General features: G+C 34.7%; 2 protein-coding genes and 1 long non-coding RNA gene across 3 annotated transcripts; 2 read left to right on the forward strand and 1 right to left on the reverse strand.

Moving 5' to 3' along the window:
* On the reverse strand, window positions 1–27,663 carry TpnC41C (Troponin C at 41C). Its single transcript, XM_017253419.3, has 5 exons — window positions 27,555–27,663; window positions 27,459–27,500; window positions 718–745; window positions 255–650; window positions 1–195 (listed from the first exon to the last, which is right to left on the reverse strand). The coding sequence occupies exons 2-5, from the start codon at window positions 27,462–27,464 to the stop codon at window positions 161–163; spliced, it is 465 nt and encodes a 154-aa protein (XP_017108908.1). The 5' UTR covers window positions 27,465–27,500; window positions 27,555–27,663; the 3' UTR covers window positions 1–160.
* LOC108125476 (uncharacterized) lies at window positions 9,050–10,823 on the forward strand. The gene is made up of 5 exons (XR_001773302.3): window positions 9,050–9,917; window positions 9,985–10,095; window positions 10,150–10,321; window positions 10,382–10,463; window positions 10,565–10,823. It is a non-coding gene; the product is annotated as an uncharacterized lncRNA (long non-coding RNA).
* On the forward strand, window positions 19,732–21,930 carry LOC138926099 (uncharacterized). Its single transcript, XM_070278784.1, has 4 exons — window positions 19,732–20,065; window positions 20,124–20,563; window positions 20,627–20,779; window positions 20,844–21,930. Exons 2-4 carry the CDS (start codon window positions 20,418–20,420, stop codon window positions 20,866–20,868), a joined length of 324 nt encoding a protein of 107 aa, XP_070134885.1. The 5' UTR covers window positions 19,732–20,065; window positions 20,124–20,417; the 3' UTR covers window positions 20,869–21,930.

Genomic DNA, 27,663 nt, shown 5'->3' on the forward strand with positions numbered 1-27,663 from the left:
TTATTTTTATATTTTATTTTATTTTTTGTAATGTTATGTTTTTATAACATATGTATGTTCATTTGGCTCAACATGCACCATTTAAAATATGTTACAACAATAATAACGTGACATGTCCAATTTCTTAAAGTGTATTCGATCAATTATCAATATTAAATCATTAATCATCGCCACCAGTCATCACTTCCATGAACTCTAGAAAAACATGTATTTTAAATAATGGAACGAAATATTAAAGAAAAAAAAACAATTACCATCGAAGTCAACGGTTCCTGATCCGTCAGAATCGATTTCTTCGATCATCATGTCAAGATCATCATTAGTCAATTTGTCATCTAGTTCTCGAAGAATTTCACGCAAAACGCCAGTAGTTATATACCCATTACCTTCCTTGTCGTATAGCCTAAACGCTTCTTTCAACTCGGCCATCATAGCCTCAGCATCTTCTTCAACAAGAAATCGAGCAGCTAAAGTCGTGAACTCCTCAAATTCAATTTGACCAGACCCATCTTCATCCACTTCAGCAATAATGTCGGCTAAGGTTGCATCATCCAGCTGGTGGCCCAACATACTAAGAATCGTTCCAACCATAGCTGTATTGATATACCCATTTTTTTCTGGATCAAAAGCATTAAATGCATTACGAAGAACTGTCGGTAATATTAAATGAAAAAAAAATCAAACATTTTTTTTTAAATTTTAACAACAAAAACTTACGAGCTGTTTGCTCCTTTGTCAAATCGTCCTTAAATAAAGAAATTCGTAAACTTTATTAGTTTGGTTAATAAGTTTAAGGAGCAATTAGTTTAATATGTGTAGAAATTAAATTTATTTCTTATTATATATTTCATTTTAATTTTTATTTTATTATAAAACAAGAAAGGAATGATAACTTCGGCTTCGCTAAAAAAAGTCAAGTTGATATACCCTTAAAGTTGAGATCAGATGTATATCGCAAATATCGGCAATATGTGGCTGATCATAATGAGAATTTTATTATGAAACTAGTTTTTTAGAGTACAAAATGTACTAAGAGACCCGTTCGCGTAGCAAAAAATAGATAGACAGACAGGTAGACAGACAAACATCTTTACATCAACTCAGGAGGTGATCCTGATCAAGAATATATTATATATACTCTATAGGGTGGAAGATGTATTTTTCACTGCGTTGCACACTGTTGAGCAACATTTTAATGGCCTTTGCAAGTACATTTAAAAATAAACGTGGTCGATCATGAGTGGAGTTTATTTTTTACCAATTTTTATGATATATGTGTTACCCATTTTTCGTGTGACAAAATTGATTAGGGATTATTAAGCAATAAACATCGAAGTGTTGTCATGTTAAACGTAACCAAGCAAGAGCACCGGGCACATGATAGTTTTGCTGCAAGAAAGTTTCACGCGCTGGTTCCGGCGTTATAATTGGAAGACGGAAGTGGATCTTAAGGTCTATTGCTTGTATCGAAGAAATTCGCGCTCGTGGGTTAGTACATATCTTTGCATAGTTTGGCCATTGGCGGCTTTTATTTAATGCACATAAAAATGGGATAACAGGGAAATGTAACGTTTCGCATCATTTTTTGCAAATAACCGTTTCTACTTGTTTCTAAAAAAAATTCTAAATTTTTGGACCTGCTGCATATGAAAATGGGAATAAAACAATGAGACGGAAATTTATGGGGCGAGCACCAAAAGACTAGGAACGAAGCTCGATAGCTTAAGATGCTGGTTGGCTTGCGAACAACATTGCGTAGATAATTAATAAAATAGTTAGGCCTTATTTAAAAGCTAGGAGTTGTCTGCTGCCTGAAACAAAATTCTCCGATCATAAAAAGCGTGACTGGATGGCTTCTAGGCAGTATAATTGAGTGCTGACTATCAAACCCCATCTTAAAAATTTTTTAGACGACCATCTCTCAGGTGGGATTGCGATTGGCCACTAGTCTTGCGCTCCAAGCTGGTTCTTCCCGAATTCAAGACAGAGCCACAGCAGAATCGCACCAGCAAAAATGCTCTCCAACGTAGAAATTTAACTGCGCTACTTCTGACATAAGTCGAGCCAAAAACTCGGCTGCCGATAAGTCTTTTTTCGGCACCGAAACCGTCTTTAAAGGCGTGACTTGGGGCTTGAAGCAGAATAAATGACTTGCAGATCCTGTGCTCTTGGACAAGACATAAACGCAAGCAACATACGCCACCATGGAATCCATGGATCTCCACCTCGGACGACGATGTAAGCAACCATAAGACATTCATCTAAGGACAACTTCTCACGGCATAGCTGTTTGCCTTTGTAATAACAGGCCGACATGGCCGAATGGGCCATTATTATATAACAACGAAATTACTTTACAATAAAAATGTCGCAACCAATCATCGCCGCACCTCAAATCGTGGCGCTAAACGACAACAACCTTGCTGAAGCTCGTCGGGAAATAAATGATATCATGCCATTTAAGGGTGATCCAGAAACCTTCTGCACCTTCATCAGCAGGGTGGACTGTGTAATTTCACTCTATCAAACTAATCATGTACGACAACAGAGAATTCTACTTGGAGCTTTCGAAAGAAACTTAGACGGACTTGTGACACGATCGATCGAAACCCTACGATCAAAACGGATTGCAGAATTTAAACCCCAAAAACCAAACTATAAACTACTCGAGAACTTCAGCGAGACACCTTATAAAAGAAAATCTGAGAGCGTTCTGCGAAGAAGCGGAAAGAAGACAACAACTATTGATTTCGAAACTGAATTTGGAAGGTAACGAACCAGATTTTCTTATTTACTGTATGTACAGGCGATTACGGATTCCATTAAAATGATCAGGAAGTTACCAATACAATTATTTACTATTTTGGCTCATCATAATATTACAGGCTTAAGATCGTTAATAAATATTGCACAAAATAAGGGAATAAAAGAAGAACATATTAATTTTGAATTAAATAAAAATAAAAAACACTGTAATAAAACTGCAAACCCTACTCAGAATTTTAACTCACTCAATTCAATACAAATACCCAACCCCAATATCGACCATGTTACCCACAATTCTCTCAGCCATTCCAACGTAATTTTAATCAATGCATGCAATCAGATTCCTAAGCAGATTCCTAAGAATCAAGCTATGTGGCACGTACCAAATCATTTCGGACCCTTCCACAAAATTTCCAAAAACTCAAAGTCCTCAAACAGCACATTTTAAAAGAAATATATACAACATGTATATGTTGTATATAAATCTATATAACAACAACAAAAAAAAACTAACTTCCCGGTTACCAAACGACTTAGACTATCGGACAGTGATTAAACTAAAACGTCTATTGACGAAAGACATTTCCAGACGAGCGAGTATACGAAGAATCACAACCTAATTATTATGAACAACAGTATTATGACCACAATCAGTACTATGGGTTGATTAATGAAGGGCAACAACAGGTACAAACCATCCAAAATACAAATGAACAAAATCAAAATCGCTCTGAATAAATATGATCAATAAAAATATATGTCGACTTCCTAATCAAAATACTTAATGTGAAGTTTTGACATCAAATGATCTTGTTACGTTGAACAACCTGATTATGTTACCCAGAAATAGTATTTTTAAAACAAATGAACCATTTTTTGTACACAGTTTTTTTAACTAAGATATACTGATTGACAGAAATTTTTCAGAAATGCACAATTAAATTAAAAAATTAACACAGTAACCATTTTTAATAAAATATACAAATAAATTTCTTTAAAATCTGAAAAAAACTAAGATTTTCATGTCCAAAGGGACCAGAACCAATAAAAAAATCCGCTCAGGAATCAATACAAAAAATTGATTTTGAATTGTTTCGATTAGATCATTTGAATCAGGAGGAAATTTTGTAGTTAAAAAGTTTATTAAATAAATTCAAAAATCGTCAATATAAAAAAAGAGACAATCTAAAATTTACAAATACTATTAAAAACGTACTAAATATAACACATAACTCCCCAATTTATTCAACAGTACCCTCTTGATCAAGCAAACGAAATTGAAGTCGAAAGCCAAGTGCAGGAAATGCTTAATCAGGGATTAATTAGGGAAAGTAATTTACCATAAAATAGGTCTACCTGGGTTGTACCAAAAAAACGGATACCTCTGGTAAAATTAAGTATATGTAGGACAGTAATTGACTATAGGGAACTAAATGAAATAACGATTCCCGACCGATATCCAATACCAAACATGGACGAAATCTTTGCTGAGCTAGGAAATTTCCAATATCGATTTGGCAAAGGGATTTTATAAAATAGATATGGACCCAGAATCAATATCTCAAATTGCATTTTCCACCAAAAGCGGTCACTACAAATACCTCCGAATTCTATTTGGCCTTAGAAATGCACCCGCTACTTTTCAAAGGTGTATGAATAATATACATCATCCAATATCCATCCATCATTAAAAATGTTTCTACATCCTACATCTTTAAAATTTGTTTCTACTTTTTCTACATTTCTTACCGAACTTTTAAATTCATTAAAACTATTTTTTTCCAACTAGTGAAAAAAACTCAATTCAAAAAAAAGTGAATTCTTAAAAAAAAAAACTAAATTTCTAGGTCACATTGTAACCTTTAATGGCATAAAACCAAAACCCCTTAAAGTTAAAGCCATAATTTCATATCCAATTACAACAAAAGTAAAAGAGATCTGAGCATTCCTTAGATTAACCGGTTAATATCGTAAATTTATCACAAACTACGCAAACATAGCAAAACCAATGACCAAATGTTGAAAAGAAGGAGCAAAGATAGATACACAAAATCATAACTACATTGAAGCATTCAATAATTGCAGAACTAATATCCCGATTTCGAAAAAATCCACTTTAACCTCAGATGCCAGTAATTAAGCACTTGGGGCCGTACTTTCTCAAAATGGCCATCCTATATCTTTCATAAGCAGAACACTTAATAAACACAAATAAATTATAATGCTATCGAAAGAAATTACTCGCCATAGTTTGGGCCACTAAAACTTCTTGTCATTACAATATTTACTAAGGAGACATATTCTCATTGCTATTGACCATCAACCTCTAAGATGGTTGCATACCTTAAAAGAACCGAATGCCAAGTTACAAAGATGGAGAACTAAATTAAACAAATAAAAATTTAACATCAACTATATTAACGGGAAGGAAAATTCAGTTGGCGACGCCTCAAGAATCAAAATTGAAGAAAATCATCATAGTGAAGTTACTCAACATAGTGCAAAAGAAGACATCAGCAACCTTATTATAAACAAATATTTTTCATTAAATACGATTAAAATAAAGTATAGCATTGAACAATATCCGTAATCTATTACCAAAATTAAATATAATGTAATGACATTTTATTTTACTTGGTAATTTTATTTACAGAAATATTACCATTTATATTTGAAGATATGTAGACTTTGAAATTATTCAAAGAACATACAGAGAAATTCAATTAATTATTAATCCCACCTACACTAAAGTAATTAACAGTCTCTACCTATTAAAGAATGTTTGTTCAAACGCCGAATTCCAAGAAATTATACTTCAATCACATGAAAACCTTTCTTTTTTTTACACCAAAGTATACAAAAAATGACAAAATTATTCAAAGAAAATCACTTCCTTCCAAATATCCTTTCTTAATTTCCAGATATTCTGAATATTAATTTAGAATATAATAAATGAATGCAACATATGCAATTCGGCAAAAACAGAATACAGAAACACAAAATGCCTTTGAAAATCGCACCCAACCCTGAATATTGTCAAGTGAAATTTGTAGTAATTCGTCTGAGGAAAAACATTACATAAGTTGCTTTGAAATTTATTCTTAATTTGAATAAATTAAAATAAAGGTCTGAATAGAATGCAGGAACGCGCTAATGCGTATTTTTAATCAATAAGGCAAAGCCAAAATGCTAAAGGCAGACAGAGACGGAGATTTCTCCAGCTTGACTCTAAGCAGAAGGCTTGAAGGCTCTAAGGATTGAAGCAGAAGGAATTAAATTACAACTCAATACGGCAAAGAATGGCGTAGCAGACGTCGAAGGACGTCAAATAAGGCAATAAATGAATAAATCGGAATAATCAATTCATCCGATGACGAAGAAGTAAAATTAAGCAAGATAGAAAAAATTCTTTACACATACAACCATAAAACTAAACATGACACCATAAGACAAACACCTGCTTAATATATTCTTATACCCTGGGCATCTAATATTAGACACTCAAAATATTAAAGAAAGGAAAATAAATAGATAAATTAAATGAAAATCGACCGGAATTTAACATTGCCACTGTCGTGTCAGGCATCAGCACAGCGGTTTAATGTAATGTTAGAGCTATAGCTTCGCGTATGACTAGTCGTGCCGCATGCACCATAAACATTTATATCATTTTAAAATAACTTAAATTCCGCCCTTTTTTTGTTGCGGATTACGGCATTGAAAACACTCACACTTAAAGCAAATACAACTATAAAAAGCAAATAAAAAACAAGACAGGAAAGCTAACTTCGGGCGGAGCCGAAGTTTATATACCCTTGCAGTTAAAACCGGATATATATCGCAAACATCGGATATAGTTGGCCGATCCTTATGGGAATAGGAATATATAATCCAATTTATTACAATACAAAATCTAAAAAAAGTCCCAAACTTCTATCTTCAAAAATACGAAAGTTAATATTTCTACCAAATACCGTAATGACGTAATGTTTTGCCAAAAATAGCTCTCATGTCAAATTTGAACTCTCTATCTCTAAAAACACCAATGTTATACCATTTCCGATAATCAGTTATATGGCAGCTATAGGATATAGTCGGCCGATCCGGGCCGTTCCGACTTATATACTGCGTGCAAAGGAAAGAAGAGTGTGTGCAAAGTTTCAAGACGATAGCTTTAAAACTGAGAGACTAGTTCGCGTAGAAACAGACAGACGGACAGACAGACGGACAGACGGACAGACGGACATGCTCATATCAACTCAGGAGGTGATCCTGATCAAGAATATATATACTTTATAGGGTCGGAGATGTCTCCTTCACTGCGTTGCACACTTTTGACCAAAATTATAATACCCTCTGCAAGGGTATAAAAATAGACGAAGACCATTAAAAAGTTATTAGTCGAAATAGGGAAACCAGATACTACAGAACACAATTTAAGAAACAAAAGATAACTAATATCGTTAAACTCCCACAGGAACCTTATGTTGATGTTCTATTATTTTATTAGAAACCCTACAATAATGTTGTTCTATTATTCACCACGGGCCACACTCAACAAATTCAAATTCACTTTTCATCAGAAAAATAGGCAGAAACGTGAACTTTTTGACATAAAAGGTTCATCTTTTAAAATTCTTTTTGGCACACGATGAAAATGATAGGGTAAAAATGAACAAAAAAATATATCTATATCTAATATATCAAAATATAATAAAATTCAAATCAACTTCATAAATTTAATTATTTGATTAAGTTTGTAAATGAAGGACTGAAGAGACTTACTTACTACGAAAATAAATAACTTAGTACGTGATCACACTGACAAATTTGTCTATGAACTCATGCAATCTATTGAGTAAATTGAAGACTTTCACGTCTTGGACTTTTCAACCCAAAGTTAGTGAATTATGACAAGCTAGAAAGCAATAACAGCCAAAATATACTTTTAATAAAAACATCAACTTGTATTGACCACAAAAATAATCATCTACTACATATTTCACATATCCCTATTAACAACAAAATCATTAACACCATTAGAATAATTCCTTATCCCGACCATAATGGATATCAGTTAGACTATTAAGATCAACAATGATATTTTAAAGATGAGAATAAAATTTATAATCAAGCCAATAAAGAACTGAATGAATGCATTAAAATTAGCACAAGAACCCAATTTGTAATATTATACCAACGCCAAAAGAATTGATTCAATAAGTTCAACCAAATATTATACTTATATGGAATCTAACTGAAACTACAATCACTCAAAATTGTCAAGAATTAAATGGCGATATAAAAATAAATGGTATCAAAATTATTAGAATAAAACAGTGTAAAGTTAAAATTGGAAATGTTATTTTAAGCGAAAATTCGTTAAGTCCAGAATTTGTTCTTACACAATTGAAGTCATCGATTAATGTAACTAAGATACAAATGGTAGAACATAATAGCCTTTAAAAACTAATTTTATAAAGCAATATCACACTTTACGTAACTACAATCACTGTAGTTATTATTCTTATTATTTTCCTTGTCCTTTCAAACCTTTTTAAACGAAATCCACTTACCATTTTTTATTCTATACAAAATTTATAAAACAAGAAAAAAATAATCAAGAACAACAACAAGAAATAGAATCGCCACAAAACCACTTGCCTGCATTGTACCCTGATATGCCAGCCCAAGCATAGGTAACCCTTTTTAAAAGGAGGGAAGAGTCACATTCACCTGTTGTCCCACATAAGATAAGAATATGCAGCGTATGCGTTTCCACGCTGAATCAACGTAAGCGTTGATACTCAGTTATGTACCAGGAATAAGAATATGCAGCGTAGGCGATCCTACGCTGAATAAATGTAAACAACGACTTCGGGCGACTTCGCTCCCAAACTTTTGTAAACAAAGGACAGCACAAGTAAGATTTTTGTAACAAGAAATTAATCTTAAGCTAAGATCTTAAGATCGTAACTCGTAACCTAAATTAACATAATTAACCTAAAGATCGTAAACTTAAATTCTCGTTCACTTATTCTACTTAGCGTTGTCCTTAGTCTGACGGGACGTTAGTTCGACTCATTTAAATAATAAACAATTTACTATATTAAGTTATAGCGGCAGCGGTTTCGGTCGATACCGCAATAAAGGGATTTAATTGAACGCGTTTATTATTTATTGGGAACTTGGAAAACTTACGGCTACCGAAAACTGCTCGGTAACTCAAAAATTTATTTATTATTCTATTTAAAAACTGATTGCTTATTGCTTCCGCCCTACACTCAAAATAAAATTTACCCTTAAATTTAGAAATTCGCCATAAAACTTAATTGTTTCTAAATACAAGAAAAAATTTCTAGTTTCTAGAAAAAATTTTCTGAAAACAAGAAAAATTTCTTAAATCAAAGAAGTTTTTCTCAAATATAGAAATAGTCGCCATAAACTGAAATCGCCCTAAAATCAAGAAAACTTTTCTATAATTAAGGCAAATTATGACTTATTTTCAGGAAATATTTTCTTAATAATAGAAAGGCTCACCATAAAATTTACTAACCCTAAAAAATAGAAAACTGTTTCTACAATATAGAAATCCTTTTCTTAAAAAGATACTAACCCTAAAAAATAGAAAACTGTTTCTACAATATAGAAATTCCTTTCTAAAAAAGATACTAACCCTACAAAATAGAAAACTGTTTCTATAATATAGAAATTCCTTTCTAAAAATGCACAGTGTTACCCTTTAATTTAGGTAACCCTAGAAAATATAAATATTTTTTTTAATATATAATTTTTTTTATATTTTATCTCTGTCCGTGGTCGGCACCCAATACATTGATATGATTTTAACGCATTAGTATTAGTATAGCAGAAAGTAGGCTCTGAGCATGACGCGTCATGACGTTTCACACACTTATACTGTGTGTGTGGCAGAGCACGGGCAGATAAATGCATACTGATCTATATTATATTTTATGTATAAAGTTTTAACATGTTAAATACAAAAAATCATGTTAAGAAATAATGTAACGATATTTAAACTATCTCTAAGATGTTGACATTACAAGTTTATTAAAAAGTTTATTTAAAAAGTGCTAATTGATTCCTTGCTGAAAAAGATAAACTGAGAAGCCTTTTCTTTTTTTTCGCTGGTAAGTTACTAAAAACGTTACTAATTTCATAAGAAATTTAATTTAATTACTAATTAAATTAATCTAGAGCTAATTGTGGAAAGACATGATAGATCTTAACATCGGAAAAAAGCCAGAAGGTCTGCTGCATATGGCAAAATTTATCATTTGAAGGCTAAGGAGAAAAAGTTATCAACTGGTAAATTACGCCCCACTTCAAAGGTTAAAAATAATTTCCCAAATACATTTTCAGGTAATATGGCTGATGTTCAATAGTGAAGAGGTGAAGCTTAGCCTTGCAAACGCAAAATTTGATCTTACTTTTGAGTGGCGCAAAAGTTTCTTTTTCTAGGACGATACAAGTGTAGCTACACTTAGCTTAGGAGGAATTGCCCATTCTTAAGTAGAATTGTGAAGACAAATTGGTAATATTTTTTATACATTAATTTTGTTTTATTTAATGCATTTATTGAATTAATTCTTAGATTGTGGCAATTTTTTCTCTCATTTCGTTAAAAGGAAGTCCAGAGTTTTATCTTACTAAAACATTCCCTCAACAAAGCGAAGGTAATAATTACACTACCTTAAAAGATGTTTTAAAACATTCACGATTAAATAGTATATTAATATATTTATATCGCAATATTAATTGACGTTATTTTCCACAGATAAAAAGGACGCAAATGATTCACGCTATTCTAGTCCCCACCAAAAGGGGAAAACATGGTGCTACTGGAAATTTATAAGTCAAGTATACAATTCAAGATTCGAGGGTCAAATTTATTATATACCATAAATAAAGTGTTATGTGAAAGTAAGAACTGAAGAGAGCTATCAAAGAAAACAAATGTAAATGTAAAAATAATGTAAAAATATGTAAATGTATGATGTAATATGTAATGTAAAATGTAGAAATAAAATTTCTAGAATTTAGAAAAGGTCACCTTTAATTTAAGAAATATTTGTATATATTGTAGAAAGGTATCTTAATTTTAGGGCGCCTTGCCCTGGGGCTTAGAAAAAATCGCCATGAAATCAAGACATTTTTTCCTTAGTTTTAGAAAAGTTTTTTCTAAAACCTAGAAAAACAAACCCTTAATTTAAGAAATTTTTTTCTATATTTTAGAAATTTTTTTCTTATTTTTAGGGAAATTGGCCTTAGATTTTAGAAAGGAAACGCCATTAATTTTAGAAAAATTTACCCTAAATTTAAGAATTTTTTTCTATTTTTTAGAAATTTTTTTCTTATTTTTAAGGCAATTTTCCTTATATTTTAGAAAGGAAATGCCATTAATTTTAGAAAAATTTACCCTAAATTTTATGGTGCGGTGCCGTTGAAGACAAAAATAGGGCGAATTTCTAAATCTTAGGGTTAATTTTTTTTTGAGTATACTGATGTGTTAATATGCTGCGTATTTGATTAATTTACCAAATACTGTTCATGCAATTTTTAATCTACACCGCATATGTTTTTGCGTTTTTTTTTTGTTTTTATAAAATTGTTAATTATATTAACCTTATGATAACCAGCATCGTGGTCACCAATATTTGGTAATTGAGATTTTTCATCGACAATAATCACCTACAGAAGAATTAAATAATTAAAAACGTTAGAGAATCTTTGTTTGCCGCATATTAAATTGAGAATGAAAACAGCGAATGCTCGCTACTTTGAGATGCTTAATTGTCTATTTGAAATCGTCCGAGCGGCCGAGAAACTATCGGCTTGCGACCAACAATGCGTAAAAAATTAATAAAAGATTTACGTACTTTTTAAAATATTTGAATTAAATAATTTGTCAGAAATCAACATATTTATTCAGTTTTTCATTTGAGTTTCACTCAGAAATAAACCGATAGTTTTCGCCCAACTTTGACTACGCTATTTTTTGACCATTTGACTGAGATTTTTTTGAAGTAAAGGTTTTTTTGGACATTGACAGATGTTTGATTTCTCTTTTCGATTGATACATCATAAATTGTTTTCTCTTGTTTTTTTTACCTTTTGGAATTATTGAGAACTGAGGATTTTCAATAACGATCCGCTTCAAAATAAAAGTCGAATGAAATAATTGCACGGTATAGGTTATTTATTCTGCAGGCAGATAAAACTGGGTCATCAAATTATGATAGAAAGGTTTATGGGGCAAAGCAGTGACTTAATGTAACGAACAGAGAGTTCGGCCCAACTAGACATAACGAAGCTAAAGTTCTCGATAGCGGAGAGGCCGCCGCTCCTCGGTATAGACATTGCGAAGCTAAAGGTCTCTCAAAAAGGTCCTTTGAAGTTGAGCGGCTGTCACAGAGCCGTGACCAACTAAGGCAATAGGCACATACTTATGCATAAAAAATAAACACAAAAACAGCGGTCGACAAATATCATTTGATAATATAATATATAATATCACTTCCCTCTCTTTCTCTTAAGGGGAGGGTAAGGTCAAATCATGCGAAAAAAGCCATGTTTTTTTGATTTTTTTCCTGACGACACAGTTAAAATTTATTTATTCAACCAACGGTATATTAAAGTATGACATTAGAAGAATGTTTTATCAAATTTTTACAAAAAATAACTAAGTGCTGGATCATTTGTAATCAAAAAATGAAAATTCATTCGTTAGATAATTATCTATTATAATAGTTCGCCCCAGGTAACGCTATGAAGGTTTTTTTAAAATTCCAATTTTTTCGAAGACTTTGAAGTGAAAAACTCAATTTTTTGGGAAAAAATCGGTTAATTTGTCTTAATTTGTCTCTATTTGTGTTTTAAAATTTCAAAAGGATCGGTGCAGTAGTTTTGAAGTTATGAGGGGTACCGACTTTGAAAACGTGAGTTGTGGGAAAGACGCTTTAAAGTTTTAAACACAAAAAAATCCAGTGTAAAACGTTTATAGGCAACTTCGTCAATAACTAATAACTCCGTCAATTTTGCTTTAATTGACTTGAAATTTTGACACAATATTCAAATATTATGCAATCAATTTAAAAAATAAAAAAAAAAATGAAAAAAAAAAAGTAGTACCTTACCCTTCCCTTAAGCGAACGGTCGTGTTTTTTTTGTGCGCACTGCGTTTTATTATAAATATTGGTAAACCGGTGTTTACTCACTTAATCAATTGCATACATATATTGTGAATCTTAAGCTTAAACCGTATCGCTTCGCGAGTGCTGTGTTATATTTGGAGTCGAATTAATAAATTTAATAATTTCAATTCCAAGCATAGCTCAGCTCTGCTTCTTCCCCGGCTTATCTCTATTTCTGTTTCTCTTTTGCACTATTCAAAGCTCCCGCTTCGGCTCCCTATTTGGCACAGAGGTTCAAGGTATTGTGTTCTTTAACTTTTTATATATTAATTTTTGTTTTATTAATTAAAAAAAAAATGGAATTTAAACTTGTCTGCGATATTAAGTCTTGTAACAAGACAATTTCCGCATCCCAGCCTACCATCCATTGCTGGTTATGTGAAAACGTCGTGCACGCCAAGTGTGCCGGATTCACTGCCTCAGTTTCGGATGCCATTTCCCGTAGGTCGGGTATACACTATTGTTGTGAAAATTGTCGTGCTGTTCAAGGCGAAATAAGGTCGTTCATGAGACAGACCAAAAATGGATTTAAAGAGTTGATCACTGGTTTTCGTAAAATCAACAACCAGCTCTGAACGCTTAAGACACTAAGTTTAGCGGCCTTCAGCTGCTAAATGAGTTCCCTAAGCATAAGACATCCGCTCTTTGTGATCCGCCTCAGCCCACTCAGCCGACATTAATGCAGCCGCTTATATCTCTGGCCACCCCAAGGGCTAGAACTGAGAAAAATTCGTCAGAATTTCTCAGGGATAATGAGCAATTGTCTGATATGTCCGCCATGGCATCCCTTCAAGTGATGCCACAGGTCCTAGGGAACGAAACCCCCATTAGAGTCACCCAAAAGGGTATTCCACAGTCCGGACCACCGGCACCGACTGATGCTGCAGTTCTTGCGACACCAAAACCCTTACAGGTGATTCCTCCATCGAAACATATATTTGTTTCTCGTCTTGCCCCTGATACTTCAGAGATTGATATCTCGGCTTATATCAAAGCCAAAACAAAAGCCGATATAAAGGTGGAGGACATAACTAAATTTAAATATAATTATACACGGCGCACGTCTTCTTTCAAGATTCGTGTGCCCGCGCTGATGTTCAAGACGATTTGTTCTCCCAGTTTTTGGCCAGAGAATCTTTTCGTCCAAGAACATCAGCCTAGTTCCGTGAAGAAAAAAGTTAAAAAACCAGTGGGAGTGAGACTTACCAATATCGGAACCACTGACCAACCCTCCACCTCTTCTTTGGCCACTAACCCAAAAAACTAGTTTCCTCACTAACTCTTACCTATCAGAATACTAGGGGGCTACGTAGCAAACTCTCCAAGCTATATTCTGATAGTTCTTTTTTTGCATCCCATATAATAGCATTTACAGAAACTTGGTTAAGTCCGGAGATCTTTAGCTCCGAAGTTTTTCCAAGTAAGTGCACCACTTTTAGACGGGATCGATCTCAGCGAAGAGGAGGTGGAGTCCTCATTTCGGTAGACTCTACTCTTGCTTCTGAAGAGGTGAAATCCCAAAAGTTTGGTGACATACAAATTATTTGCATTAAAATCCCTATGTCCGTTCAAGCTTTATACATTACATGTTCATATATACCTCCTATGTCTGAACCGCCTACATATTGGCAGCATTTGTCCGCCATTCGATACGTCTCTAATCTTATGACGGATCGTGACCAACTCGTAGCAGTGGGCGACTTTAATATCCCTGAATTAAAGTGGTCCAACGTCGATAACTCACCATCTTTGTCACTTATAACTTACCATGACTTCACCGCGGGCATGTTTGACATGTCCCTACGTCAGATCAATCATGTTAGAAATTCGCTATGTCGGCTTTTAGACTTATGTTTTGTATCTGATCCTGTTGGTACTGCTCTCTCCAGAGCTTTTCCCCTTTCAACCCCAGAGGATCCATAGGTCTGGCTGGAGGTCTCAATCGAAACCACTCCTGGTATCGATCAGATGTCTCCGAGCGTGGTAAATAAGATTCGTTGTTTCCGTAAAGCTGATTTTCAGAAACTCAATAGCCTTATCGATACATTTGACTGGTCTGTTATTCTGGCGTGCACTGATCTTAATGCCACTTTAGAAAAATTTTATTTTACTTAAAATACATTTTTTGACTCATGTGTGCCTTGGAAATATCCGTCCGCTTCAACAAATCCTCCTTGGTTTACAAGGTGGCTCACTAACCTAAAAAATAAAAAAAATAAGCTTTTACTTAAATATAAAAAAATCTGCAGTAGAGTTGATTTCTCAAGATACCTACTAGCTCGGTCGAATTTTACCGTGCATAACGCTGAATATTATAGGAATTATATTGACCGCTGCCGGATACAATTTACTGTTTTATAATTTTGTAAACACTAAGCGTAAACACGTATCTTTTTCACCCCTCTTAGGTTTGAAAATGCCTCTGCGACCTCTGATCAGGCCATTGCCGATCTATTCGCAGAATTATTTCAAACAACTTATTCTCCACCTAATTTGACAGATCAGCCTTACGCTTTACCTTAGGTTTTACCTTAGGGTAAAACCCATTTATTCGCCAGGCCCCGACGGAGTACCAGGCTGTGTGCTAAAATACTGCGCCAGGGCTCTGTGCAAAACTCTTCTAAGACTTTTCAATTTATCTTTAGAAACCTCGATTTTTCCCCTTAAGTGGAAGGAATCATTCATAATTCTCCTACATAAAAAAGGGAAAAGTCCGATGCTGCCAACTACAGAGGCACCTCTAAGTTGTCGGCAATTACTGAGTTATTTGAAACAAGAAAGAAAAGCTAACTTCGGGCGGAGCCGAAATTGATATACCCTTGCAGTTAAAACCGGATATATATCGCAAACATCGGATACAGTTGGCCAATCCTTATGATTAAATTATAATAAAACCAATTAACTAAAATAAAAAATCTAAAAAAAAGTCCCAAGCTTCTATCTTCAAATATGCGAACGTTGATATTTCTACCAAATACTATTTTCGATCGTTCAGTTATATGGCAGCTATAGGAAATAGTCGGCCGATCCTAATGAAATTTGGAAGGTTGGATCAACTGACCAAAAAAAAATCTGTACTAAGTTTCAGCTTTCTAAAAAATCTAAAAAAAAGTCCCAAGCTTCTATCTTCAAATGTGCAAAAGTTGATATTTCTACCAAATACTATTTCCGATCTTTCAGTTATATGGCAGCTATAGGATATAGTCGACCGATCCTTATGAAATTTGGCATGTCGTTATGTTTTGCCAAAAATAGCTCTTATGTCAAATTTTACTCTCTAACACTCTAACTCTAAAAACACTAAAGTTATACCATATCCGATCAATCAGTTATATGGCAGCTATAGGATATAGTCGGCCGATCGGGGCCGTTCTGACTTATTTACTGCTCGTAAAGGAAAGAAGGGTGTGTGCAAAGTTTCCAGACGATAGCTTGAAAACTAAGAGATTAGTTCGCGTAGAAACAGACAGACAGACGGACAGACTGACGGACAGACGGACATGCTCATATCAACTCAGGAGGTGATCCTGATCAAGAATATATATACTATATAGGGTCGGAGATGTCTTCTTCACTGCGTTGCACACTTTTGACCAAAATTATAATACCCTCTGCAAGGGTATACAAATTAATTACCCCTCATTTGCAACACCTTTGCTCTTCAATTATCACTCCTTGTCAGCATGGCTTTATTAAGCGTCGCTCCACCACCACAAACTTATTGGAGTTGACATCCTTTGTTATAGATGGCTTTTGTAAGGGATATCAAACCGATATAATTTACACAGACTTCAGCAAAGCATTTGATTCAGTTAATCACTCACTCTTGTTGAGTAAACTGAATATGCTGGGTTTTCCTATAGACCTCTTAACGTGGAGCTCCAGCTATTTAGATGGAAGGACACAAAGAGTCTTATTTAAAAACATACAGTCCCGTCTGGTCCGTGCTACATCTGGCGTCCCTTAAGGAAGTCATCTTGGCCCGCTATTATTCACGCTTTTTATTAATGACTTGCCCCCTGCTTTAACGAACTCTCTAGTTCTTATGTGTGCAGATGATGTAAAGCTTTGTCTTCAGTACAAATCCATCTTTTTATCGTTCTTGCCCTCTGCAAGCTACGTATTCCAATAATGGGATTGCCTTAGAAAAATTAACCCAGGTTAATGATCTCGGCATCCTAATAGACATACAACTTAAATTTGCCGACCATATTTCCTTAATGGTTAATAACGCTAAAGGAGTCCTTGGTTTTATTAAAAGGTGGTCAAAAGAATTTAATGACCCCTATATTACCAAAACATTATTCATTTCTTTGGTCCGTCCTATACTGGAGTACGGTTCATGTGTCTGAAGTCCCCAATATGGAGTACATCAGGAGCGCATAGAATCCGTACAAAAGAATTTCCTAACTTTATCACTTAGAGGTCTAAACTGGGATGCAAATCTTCACCTTCCATCTTATAATAGTAGACTCTTACTCATAAACTTACCTAGCTTAACAAATCGTAGGACAATGCTCGGTGTAGTCTTTCTGCATTTACTAACACGTTTAAAATTTAACATTTCTAATAGAAGGACTCGAAACTTTAGTCCTCTGTTCCTTAGCCGTTGTAGTTCGACATATGCACTGCATGACCCTTTTAGGCTATTATATTCGAACTACAATGGTCTCTTCTCTATAACATCTCTTTCCTGTCCCTCAAATTTAAAATATAGAATTTTAAATTTCCTTACTAACTCCTCCTAGCTTAATAATTGACAAATAGCTTAATATATTCTAACAAATCGTTTCTTGAGCGCCCCTCGGTCGTCTGGGCCTCTAAGCTTTATGATGAATGCAGGAATGCTAGCTGATGCTCTTATTGATGCACAAGCCATTTCCAAATTCCGAAAAACCGGTAAAAAAAAAAAAAAACAAGAAAGGAAAGCTAACTTCGGGCGGAGCCGAAGTTTATATACCCTTGCAGTTAAAACCGGATATTTATCGCAAACATCGGATATAGTTGGCCGATCCTTATGGGAATAGGAATATATAATCCAATTTATTACAATACAAAATCTAAAAAAAGTCCCAAACTTCTATCTTCAAAAATACGAAAGTTGATATTTCTACCAAATACCATTTCCGATCGTTCAGTTATATGGCAGCTATGGGATATAGTCGGCCGATCCTAATGAAATTTGGTAGGTTGGATCAACTGACCAAAAATTAAATCTGTACTAAGTTCCAGCTTTCTATCTTCAAAAACACGAAAGTTGGGTCATTTCCGATCGTTCAGTTATATGGCAGCTATAGGATATAGTCGGCCGATCCTTATGAAATTTGGCATGTCGTATTATTTTGCCAAAAATAGCTCTCATGTCAAATTTGAACTCTCTAACTCTAAAAACACCAAAGTTATACCATTTCCGATCAATCAGTTATATGGCAGCTATAGGATATAGTCGGCCGATCCGGGCCGTTCCGACTTATATACTGCGTGCAAAGGAAAGAAGGGTGTGTGCAAAGTTTCAAGTCGATAGCTTTAAAACTGAGAGACTAGTTCGCGTAGAAACAGACAGACGGACAGACAGACGGACAGACGGACAGACGGACATGCTCATATCAACTCAGGAGGTGATCCTGATCAAGAATATATATACTTTATAGGGTCGGAGATGTCTCCTTCACTGCGTTGCACACTTTTGACCAAAATTATAATACCCTCTGCAAGGGTATAAAAAAAAAACAAGAAAGGAAAGCTAACTTCGGGCGGAGCCGAAGTTTATATACCCTTGCAGTTAAAACCGGATATATATCGCAAACATCGGATATAGTTGGCCGATCCTTATGGGAATAGGAATATATAATCCAATTTATTTCAATACAAAATCTAAAAAAAGTCCCAAACTTCTATCTTCAAAAATACGAAAGTTGATATTTCTACCAAATACCATTTCCGATCGTTCAGTTATATGGCAGCTATGGGATATAGTCGGCCGATCCTAATGAAATTTGGTAGGTTGGATCAACTGGCCAAAAATATAATCTGTATTCAGTTTTAGCTTTCTATCTTCAAAAACACGAAAGTTGGGTCATTTCCGATCGTTCAGTTATATGGCAGCTATAGGATATAGTCGGCCGATCCTTATGGAATTTGGCATGACGTAATGTTTTGCCAAAAATAGCTCACATGTCAGATTTGAACTCTCTAACTCTAAAAACACCAAAGTTATACCATTTCCGATCAATCAGTTATATGGCAGCTATAGGATATAGTCGGCCGATCCGGGCCGTTCCGACTTATATACTGCGTGCAAAGGAACGAAGGGTGTGTGCAAAGTTTCAAGACGATAGCTTTAAAACTGAGAGACTAGTTCGCGTAGAAACAGACAGGCAGACGGACAGACAGACGGACAGACGGACATGCTCATATCAACTCAGGAGGTGATCCTGATCAAGAATATATATACTTTATAGGGTCGGAGATGTCTCCTTCACTGCGTTGCACACTTTTGACCAAAATTATAATACCCTCTGCAAGGGTATAAATATGGGAAAAACCCATAAGGAGTCCACCAGCGACTTATTTTTTAAATCATATTTTGCCATTGATATTTGTCTGGAATGTTAGAGTCCGTCGTGCCGAAAAAAAGGCGAAAGATCTAAGATAAACTACTTGTCTTTATGCTGTATGGTTAGTGGTATTAGTAACGAAAAAGAAGAAAGTAGGCTGTAAGCACGACGTTTCACACACTTGTACTGTGTGAGTGTAGCAGAGGTCGGGCAGAGAAATTTCCTATGCCCGCGGGTAGGGCCGTGCCCACTGGTCTAAAGCAAGTCCAACAGAAGGTCTTGAATCTTTAATCTATTCAAGTGATAATGGAGATCCTTAAAATCCGGCCGTATCACGGAAGTGCGTTGTTTAAAAATATCGAATGGAACGAGTTGCTGATGGTGCCTGATGGAACGAGAAGTTATTCAAAGCGCACATGAAGTAGGACATTTATCAGTTCGAAAGACGATTCATGCGGTTCAGTAGCAGTTTTTTATCGCTCACCTTGAGCAGAATGTGATTAAGATAAGCAGAAGCTGGAGCAGAAGGTGATTAAGTTTATATTAAACTAATAATTAATATAAATAAATATTTAATAATTTTCAGTAAGAAGCTGGGAAAACAAGAAGGTCTGTTGAACTGTATTGAGAACGACAGCGCGCCGCTGTAAACATTGCACATAGATCATTTGGGTCCGATGGACGCATCAGAAAAGCAGTACAACTACATTCTAGCAGTGGTTGACGCATTCTCAACGAAGTTAACTGGACACGAGGAGGTCATCCGGAAGCTGAGTGAGTGCAAGGTATTTGGATCCCCCTGACGTTAAGTGACCGATAGAGGAACGGCGTTCACATCCGAGGCATTTTCTAGTTTCTTAACGAAAACAAAGTGGAGCATATGCAAACTACCACTAGAGTTGCACGAGGTAACAATCAAGTGGAGCGTGCTAATCGGCTGATTTTAGCCATTATTTCCAAGTTGTCATCAAGGGAACGTGAGAAGTGGTATCAAAATGTTGCTCAGATGCAGAAGGCAATGAATATGTACGTGTATTAACCTATAGAAGCATATAATTTTAAAGCAATGTTTCGAACAAAAATGAACAGTCGTCCAGAAGATCGTATGCTGAAACTGCTGGATAAAGAGCAGAAGGCCCAGTTCACGGAGGACCGACGCGAGATGCGCAAGGTAGCGAAACTAATATTCATCAAGCGCAGGAAGCGTATAAGCGAAGCCGAAAAGCAGAGCACGTGTACAGAGTGGGTCATCTGGTAGTCCTCAGAAGTTCGTTGCAGAGCGCAAACTAACCAATTCGTTCTTTAGCCCTTACAAGGTAAAAAACATTTAGAGTAACGGAAGATACGATATGAGAAAGCCTCAAACACTGAAGGTTTTAAGAGCCGGTCAAGGAAGTCGTCGAAGAAAAGTTGTCGAAAAAGTCAGAGTCTGGCGTGCCGAAGAAAATTCCAAAGAACTAAGATAAACTTAACACAGACCCTTTTTTATACATGCACCACGATTGTATCATTTTATAACTTCTAAGCATGATATAGGATGCAATCAGTCGATCCTTATAAAATTTTCAAGAATGAATAAATAGGCTAGTCGGAAGAATCCAGAAAAAATATAATCTGTCGAAAGTCCCAAGATTTTATCTTAAAAAAATACCGAGGTTAAGCCTTTTCCAATTGTTCAGTTTTATGGATCGGTTAGCTCAAAGTAACCTAAATAAGCATAACTTTTTTACTTTAAAAATATGCAAGTTATGGCATATGGCAACTATAGCCTAGCCTGCTATCCTATAGCCGATAGTTGACAAAGGAAAAAAGGATGTGATAGCAATGTTTGAAAAAAAAAACAAACAGGCAGACGTACCTAGTATCATATCAGCAAGAGATCCTGTTTAAAAATAGGTATACTTTATAAGGTCAAAGATGTCAATTTAACTGCAAGGGAATACGAATTATGTTTTAACATATACATACTTATATATGCGGTGGGAAAAATGAGAAGTGCGTCACCAAGCTTAGAGCACAAACGCACTTGCTAAAAAAAATAATTTCTGTAATTTACCCTGTAAATTAACCTCATTAACTTTAAATTTAAGTTTGATGACAAATGTTTTAAACTAAAATTCCAAAAATTATTGATTTGCAACGCAGCAAACTAATATTTCAAGCTTTTATTATTTTGAAGCTTTGATACTAATTTAATTTTATAAGAGAAAAAATAATTTAAATCAGTTAATTCCATTGCGGAAGCCACATAATTAAATATTGAAAAATATATTTTAATTAAACAAAGGATATATATTATTCACGAAAATGTTTCTCTACCCGGTACTCGTAGAGTAGTATAGTCGTGTGAACATATGCTCTGATTCCTTCTCTATCATCTCCGACCCGAAACTTTTGATGCCAAAAATAAAAAAACTATTTAGTTAATCTAAAAAAACAAATTTCATCAAAATCGACCGATTTAAAAAAGATATATACCCATATATATACCTTTTCCCATACAAACGAGCTAAAATATTGAACGCGTGGATCTTGAAGACTATAGAACTATCCGATTTGGAACTTGGACCACGCCCACTCCAGCTCTAAAATAAAAATTTAACATTAGCGCCAGTAAGTTCATGTTTTTAGAAAATTTTTCCGTGCCAAGCACTTTTCTCACTTATTTTTCTTTTATAATAAATCTTGCTCTAAACCAGTATTTATTGAATTTAAAGAAACTTTACTTTTAGCTTAAACCGTATCGCTTCATGTGTGGTGTGTTGTTCTAATTTGGAGGCGAATTAATAATTTGTTTAATTTTAATTCCAAGCATAGCATGGTTCTGGTTTTTTTCTTCTTTTGTTATTTTTTCCTGTGCATTGGAGGTTCTTATCTCTATTTCTGAAATTTTCCTTTGCCCACTCCAATCGATCTCTCCAAAGCTCCCGCTTCGGCGTCTATTTGGCAAAGGGGTGCAACGTACAGTGTTTTTAAGCTTTTTATATATTGTTTATATTTTAAATAATTAAAATTGAATTTAAACTCAATAAAGCAGATAATGAAACAAAAAGACAATGACAATCGTACACGCCAAGTGTGCCGGGTTCTTTGCCTCAGTTTCGTGTACATTATTGTTGTGATGATTGTCGTGCTGTCTAAAACGAAATGAGGTCGTTCATGAGACAAACTAAAAATGGATTTAAAAAGTTGATCGCTGATATCAAAATGTCAATGACCTGCGCTGTGCGCTTGTCAATCAGTTTAGCGGCCTTCAGCTTCTAAATGAGTCCCTTAAGCGTGAGTAATCCGCTGTTTGTGATCCGCCTCAGCTTGCTCAGCTGACATTGGCCGCTCATATCTCTGCCTTAATTCTCAGTACAAATGAGCAATTGTCTGATATGTCCTTCGTGGCATCGCTTCAAGTGATACCGCGGGTGAATACCCCAACAGGGTATTCAGAACATCATATACAGAACATCAGTCTAGTACCGTAAAGAAAAAAGTTTGAAAACCAGTTGGAGTGAAACTTCTACATATTAGAACCACTGACTACATATAAGAACCTTCCACCTCGTCCACTAATTCAATATCGTATCAGAATACTAGGGGGCTACGTAGCTTTACAGCTTTACCTGGGGGGCTTTACAGAAACTTCGTTAAAGCTAGGACCACTTTTAGACGTGAATGACCTCTACGAAGGGAGGGTGTAGTCCTCATTTCGGAAAACTCTCAACTTGCTTCTGAAAAGGTAAAATCACAAGAGTGACCGATAAGATCTTTTCCACCTCTGCTTACGTTTGAAATTCATCTGCGACCTCGGATCAGGTTGCCGATCTATTCCTAACATTTTTTTTAACAACGTCTAAAACGACAGATTAGTCTTACGCATACAACATTCAATCAAAAAATCTTATTTTCTGTCCGTCTTTCTCTGAGAATAGCATATTTCTGATCTTCTAAAGGTCAAACCCGTTTATTTGCCAGTCCCCGATAGAGTACCAGGCTGTGTGCTAAAATACTTAGCCAGGGGTCTGTGCAAATCTCTACGTAGAATTTTCAACTTATCGTTGGAAACTTCGATTTTTTCCTTTAAGTGAATGAAATCTTTAATCATTCCGTTACATAAAAGATGGAAAAGTTCCGACGCTGACAACTTCAGAGGCATCTTTAAATTTTCGACAATTCCAAAGTTATTTGAAAAATTAATTACTCCTCATTTGCAATTTACTGAAGTTGACATCCTGTGTCATAGATGGCTTTCGAAAGGGATTTTAAACTGAAAAGGGATGTTATTTACACAGACCTCAGTAAAGCATTTGTTACAGTCAATCACTTGCTCATATTGCGTAAACTGAATTTTATGGGATTTACACAGCCCTCCCCACGTGAAAGTTTTTCTAAAAGTATACATTCCCGTTTGGTTCGTGCTACATCTGGGGTCCCTCAAAGAATTCATCTTGGCCCGATACTGTTTACTCTTTTTATTAACAACTTGCCCCTGCTTTAATGAACTCTCTAGTTCTTATGAATGCAGATGATGTTAGGCTTTGTTTTTAATACAAATCCATCTCTGTCCAATGCAATCTTCATTCTGTTCTTGAAAATTTCAAAAATGGTGTTTAGAAAATTATTTAATACTTAAAGGATCAAAATGAAAGCTTAAGTCTTTTTATTGTTTCTGCCCAGGCTATGTTTTCTATCTATGGGATTGCCTTAGAAAAATGATTTCAGATTAATGATCTCGCTGTCACATTAGGCTCCAAATTTAAATTAGCCACAACGGTTAATGATAAATCCACAATGGTTAATAAGGCTAAAAGTGACCTTCTTTTCATTAAAAGGTGGTCAAAAGAAATGAACGACCCATATATAACTAAAAGCTTATTCATTTTTTTGGTCCGTCCGATACTGGAGTACGGTTCCTGTGTCTGGAGTCCCCAATATGGAGTACATCAGGACACAAAAAAAATAAATACAAAAAAAATGCTGTAACATTTTCACTTAGAGGTCTTAACTGGGATGCCAATCTTCATCTTCCATCTTATAGTAGCAGACTCCTACTAATAAACTTACCAAGTTTAACTAATCGTAGGATAAATGCTGGGTGTAGTTTGCTACATAACCTTATCAATGGGGATTCAATAGAAGAACTAGAAACTTTAGTCATCTATTCCTTAACTATTGTAGTTCGACATATGCACAGCACGTCCTTTTTAGGTTCCTATGTTCGAACTAAAAGGGTCTCTACTCTATACCATCCCTTTCTGTCGTTTAAATTTAAAATCAAGTATTTAAATTTCTTTACTTACTCCTCCTAGATTGATTAATAACCAATAGTTTAATAAATACTAATAAATCGGTCGTCTGGGCTTTATGATCTCTAAGCTTTAATGCAGGAGTGCAGGAATTCTAAAAGACCGCGAAAAAAACGGAGCTATAAACGGAGATATATGGAGCCTAAAAATATGTTGTTAATAATATGCTTTTAAATGAATAACTTTTAAACGTTTTACCCTCTTTATTAAAGTGTAACTAATTTGATTTAATCGTATTAACGTTTATGTGAGTACTTGTCGTAAGTGTGAGTCCTTGTTATGTCAAAATGTCCAAAATGAGAGCCAACTACGGCCAATTCTTATGTTTATTACACTTTTTATGTGGAATGTCAGTCCCTAGGAGACGTCTATTAGCTATTTGGCTAGCAAAAGTGTTCAATAGCATACGACCCATACCACAGCCATTAGGAAACAAGATAATCTTAAGTGGCAAAAGCCCATAGCAAGATATATCATCGTCATCGACCCATTTCTGTTTCAATACCATAACGCAAAGAGATTTCCGGGGGCTGGACTCCATGATACGCTGACCAGAATATCAAACAGCCACAGGGAAACTTCGTTGATAATGAAGCAGTAACTGGATTCAACGCTAAGTATCATTATCAAAAAAGTATATACAACAAAAAAAGTTCTTCCAGGATTTAATGCATCGTCTGAAAACGAACTCAATATCGATCAATTAGTTAAAGGTGTAGGGAACCTTAAAAAGTTTATGATTTTTTTATAATAATCTTATATTTGCTCATTAGCCAAATAGGCTTGGTGAGCTCCACTGGGTAGGTTCTCACAAACAAGTTTTCTTAAGACAATTATGCTTAGTATCGTCGCCGATGCTTTTTGTGAGATACCGAAATGCAAACGTAAGCCTACCTAAACCTACCGTCGGATCACACTCCATCCACCAAAATTTAACGAGTAATTGGCACTTTGACTCTCAGTCTCCAATTCGCCATTCTGATTCACCTTATGCGTTGAGGGCTGTGACTAACTGGAGAAAAACACTACTTTAAAAGTATTAAAATTAAACACCGTTTCGTATGCTTAGTATTAAGCGTACCGTTTTCTTAGCTAGCTTGGATTAAGTTATTTACTCAAGTGGATCTAGGAATGAGTTATCAGCTAAAGGATCCTTTGAATTGATATGAAAGTCCGCCACTTGGATTCGTCATCTAATATTACACCCAGATCGTTACCCTCAGGTCAATTTTTTCATGCACACCCCAAAGTATTTCGTCTTCAAAGTAGTAACATTAAAGTTTCTACTAGCCTCTACTTAATGATTCAACTTATTTTGCATTCCAGCGAGCGGCGCGGCTTCGGAACGTACATTTTCAAACGAAAGAAATTTAATTACAGAAAAGCGTTGTCCAATAACCAATAATCCGGAAAATTGGCCCAAAAACCATAGTGCTTTGCTTCCCATGGGTGAAGGAGGAGATCCAGAGAAGCAGTGGAAGTACATCCAGAGACTACACAACCACCCCAAAGAGTTGGCGACCACTCTCCTCGACAACAGCGAACAGATGCGGCGGCTGCGCAGAACTCACCCGCTGGACCTCATCGGGAATAACTCTTAGACGTTCTTATTTTTCCACCTCTAACTTAAGTTACATGTTTTAATGTTTTAAAAGTAAAATGTTTTTTATAAAAACACTAACTGTGGTTTTTTTTTTCAAGATAGAAGCTTGTGACTTTTTCCTAGATTATGTAATGTAACAAATTGGTGATAAATTGGAATTATGATACTCTTATTAGGGTAGACCAACTATATCCGATGTTTGCGATATATATCTGGTTTTAAATGCAAGGGTAACTTCGGCTCCGCCCGAAGTTAACTTTCCTTTTTTGTTTTGGTTTTGGTTAAAAATATAACTTTAGAGTACTTTTTTAAGTTTTATTTAAACCATAATAATAAGTTACTTTTAAATTTTTATAATAAAAATTTAATTTCAATTAATAATAAATTTCCTTATTTTCTAAAATAAAAATTATTTCGTTTTTAAATTTTTTATAAAAGTTTAAAATAAAAGTTATTTGGTAATTTTTTGTAGCTGAATGAAAATATTTTCGTACCTTAGTATGGTATTTAATAATATATTGTCTATATATTTGTGATCTATGTTTCTATAACTTTTAAATGATGCATAAATTATCCTTTCAGGACTTACAAGGACTGTTTTCAATTTATGGAGATATTTTTTTCATTTGAATGTCAATAGCATAGGAAACAATTATCAAAAAAACCCTGATAAGACTGATAAGAAAGGTGGAAGAGCGAAAATAGGAGCCAGTCATAAAACGTGCAAAAGGGAGTTTATGCGGGTTTTTTTTTGGTTTTTTCTTTCTAACTTTTAGAATTCATCTTTTACGATATTGTTTCTTTTTCGCATTTGTTATGAATAAAATGGTTACCATAAAAACATTTACTTTGCTTAATTACCTCGTACCGTTTAGTTTTTATGGGCGACGAAAGTCAGTTTTGTGAACATGCACTCACTTTTGCTCGCCACTGTAGATGCTCCTAATAAGTTATTTTTAATTGAAACTTACTCATTTAAAATGAAAAAACAACGCTTTAATTTTAATAGAGCTCTACTTACACTCATTTTATTAAAAAAATTTTACACCACAACCGCAGACAACTAAAACAAATTAAATTAGCAAATCTTTTAAACAATTGTTATTAATCTTCACACCTTTACAAAATTTAGTAGTATAATACAACTATTACGATGTTAAAAAATACTTTTTATGAGGTGATGTATTATACTGATCCGAATAAACATGAAGAATAAATGTTTTCTA

Source organism: Drosophila bipectinata, chromosome 2R, assembly GCF_030179905.1.
Source record: "Drosophila bipectinata strain 14024-0381.07 chromosome 2R, DbipHiC1v2, whole genome shotgun sequence".
Taxonomy (NCBI): domain Eukaryota; kingdom Metazoa; phylum Arthropoda; class Insecta; order Diptera; family Drosophilidae; genus Drosophila; species Drosophila bipectinata.

Coding starts and splice junctions, on each gene's coding strand:
- LOC138926099 (XM_070278784.1), top strand. CDS start 20,418: ATGCAAACTACCACTAGAGTTGCACGAGGTAACAATCAAGTGGAGCGT. Junction 20,564..20,626: donor ATGCAGAAGGCAATGAATAT/GTACGTGTATTA, acceptor AAAAATGAACAG/TCGTCCAGAAGATCGTATGC. Junction 20,780..20,843: donor AAGCAGAGCACGTGTACAGA/GTGGGTCATCTG, acceptor TTCGTTCTTTAG/CCCTTACAAGGTAAAAAACA.
- TpnC41C (XM_017253419.3), bottom strand. Junction 651..717: donor GACAAAGGAGCAAACAGCTC/GTAAGTTTTTGT, acceptor TATTACCGACAG/TTCTTCGTAATGCATTTAAT. Junction 196..254: donor AGGAACCGTTGACTTCGATG/GTAATTGTTTTT, acceptor ATGTTTTTCTAG/AGTTCATGGAAGTGATGACT.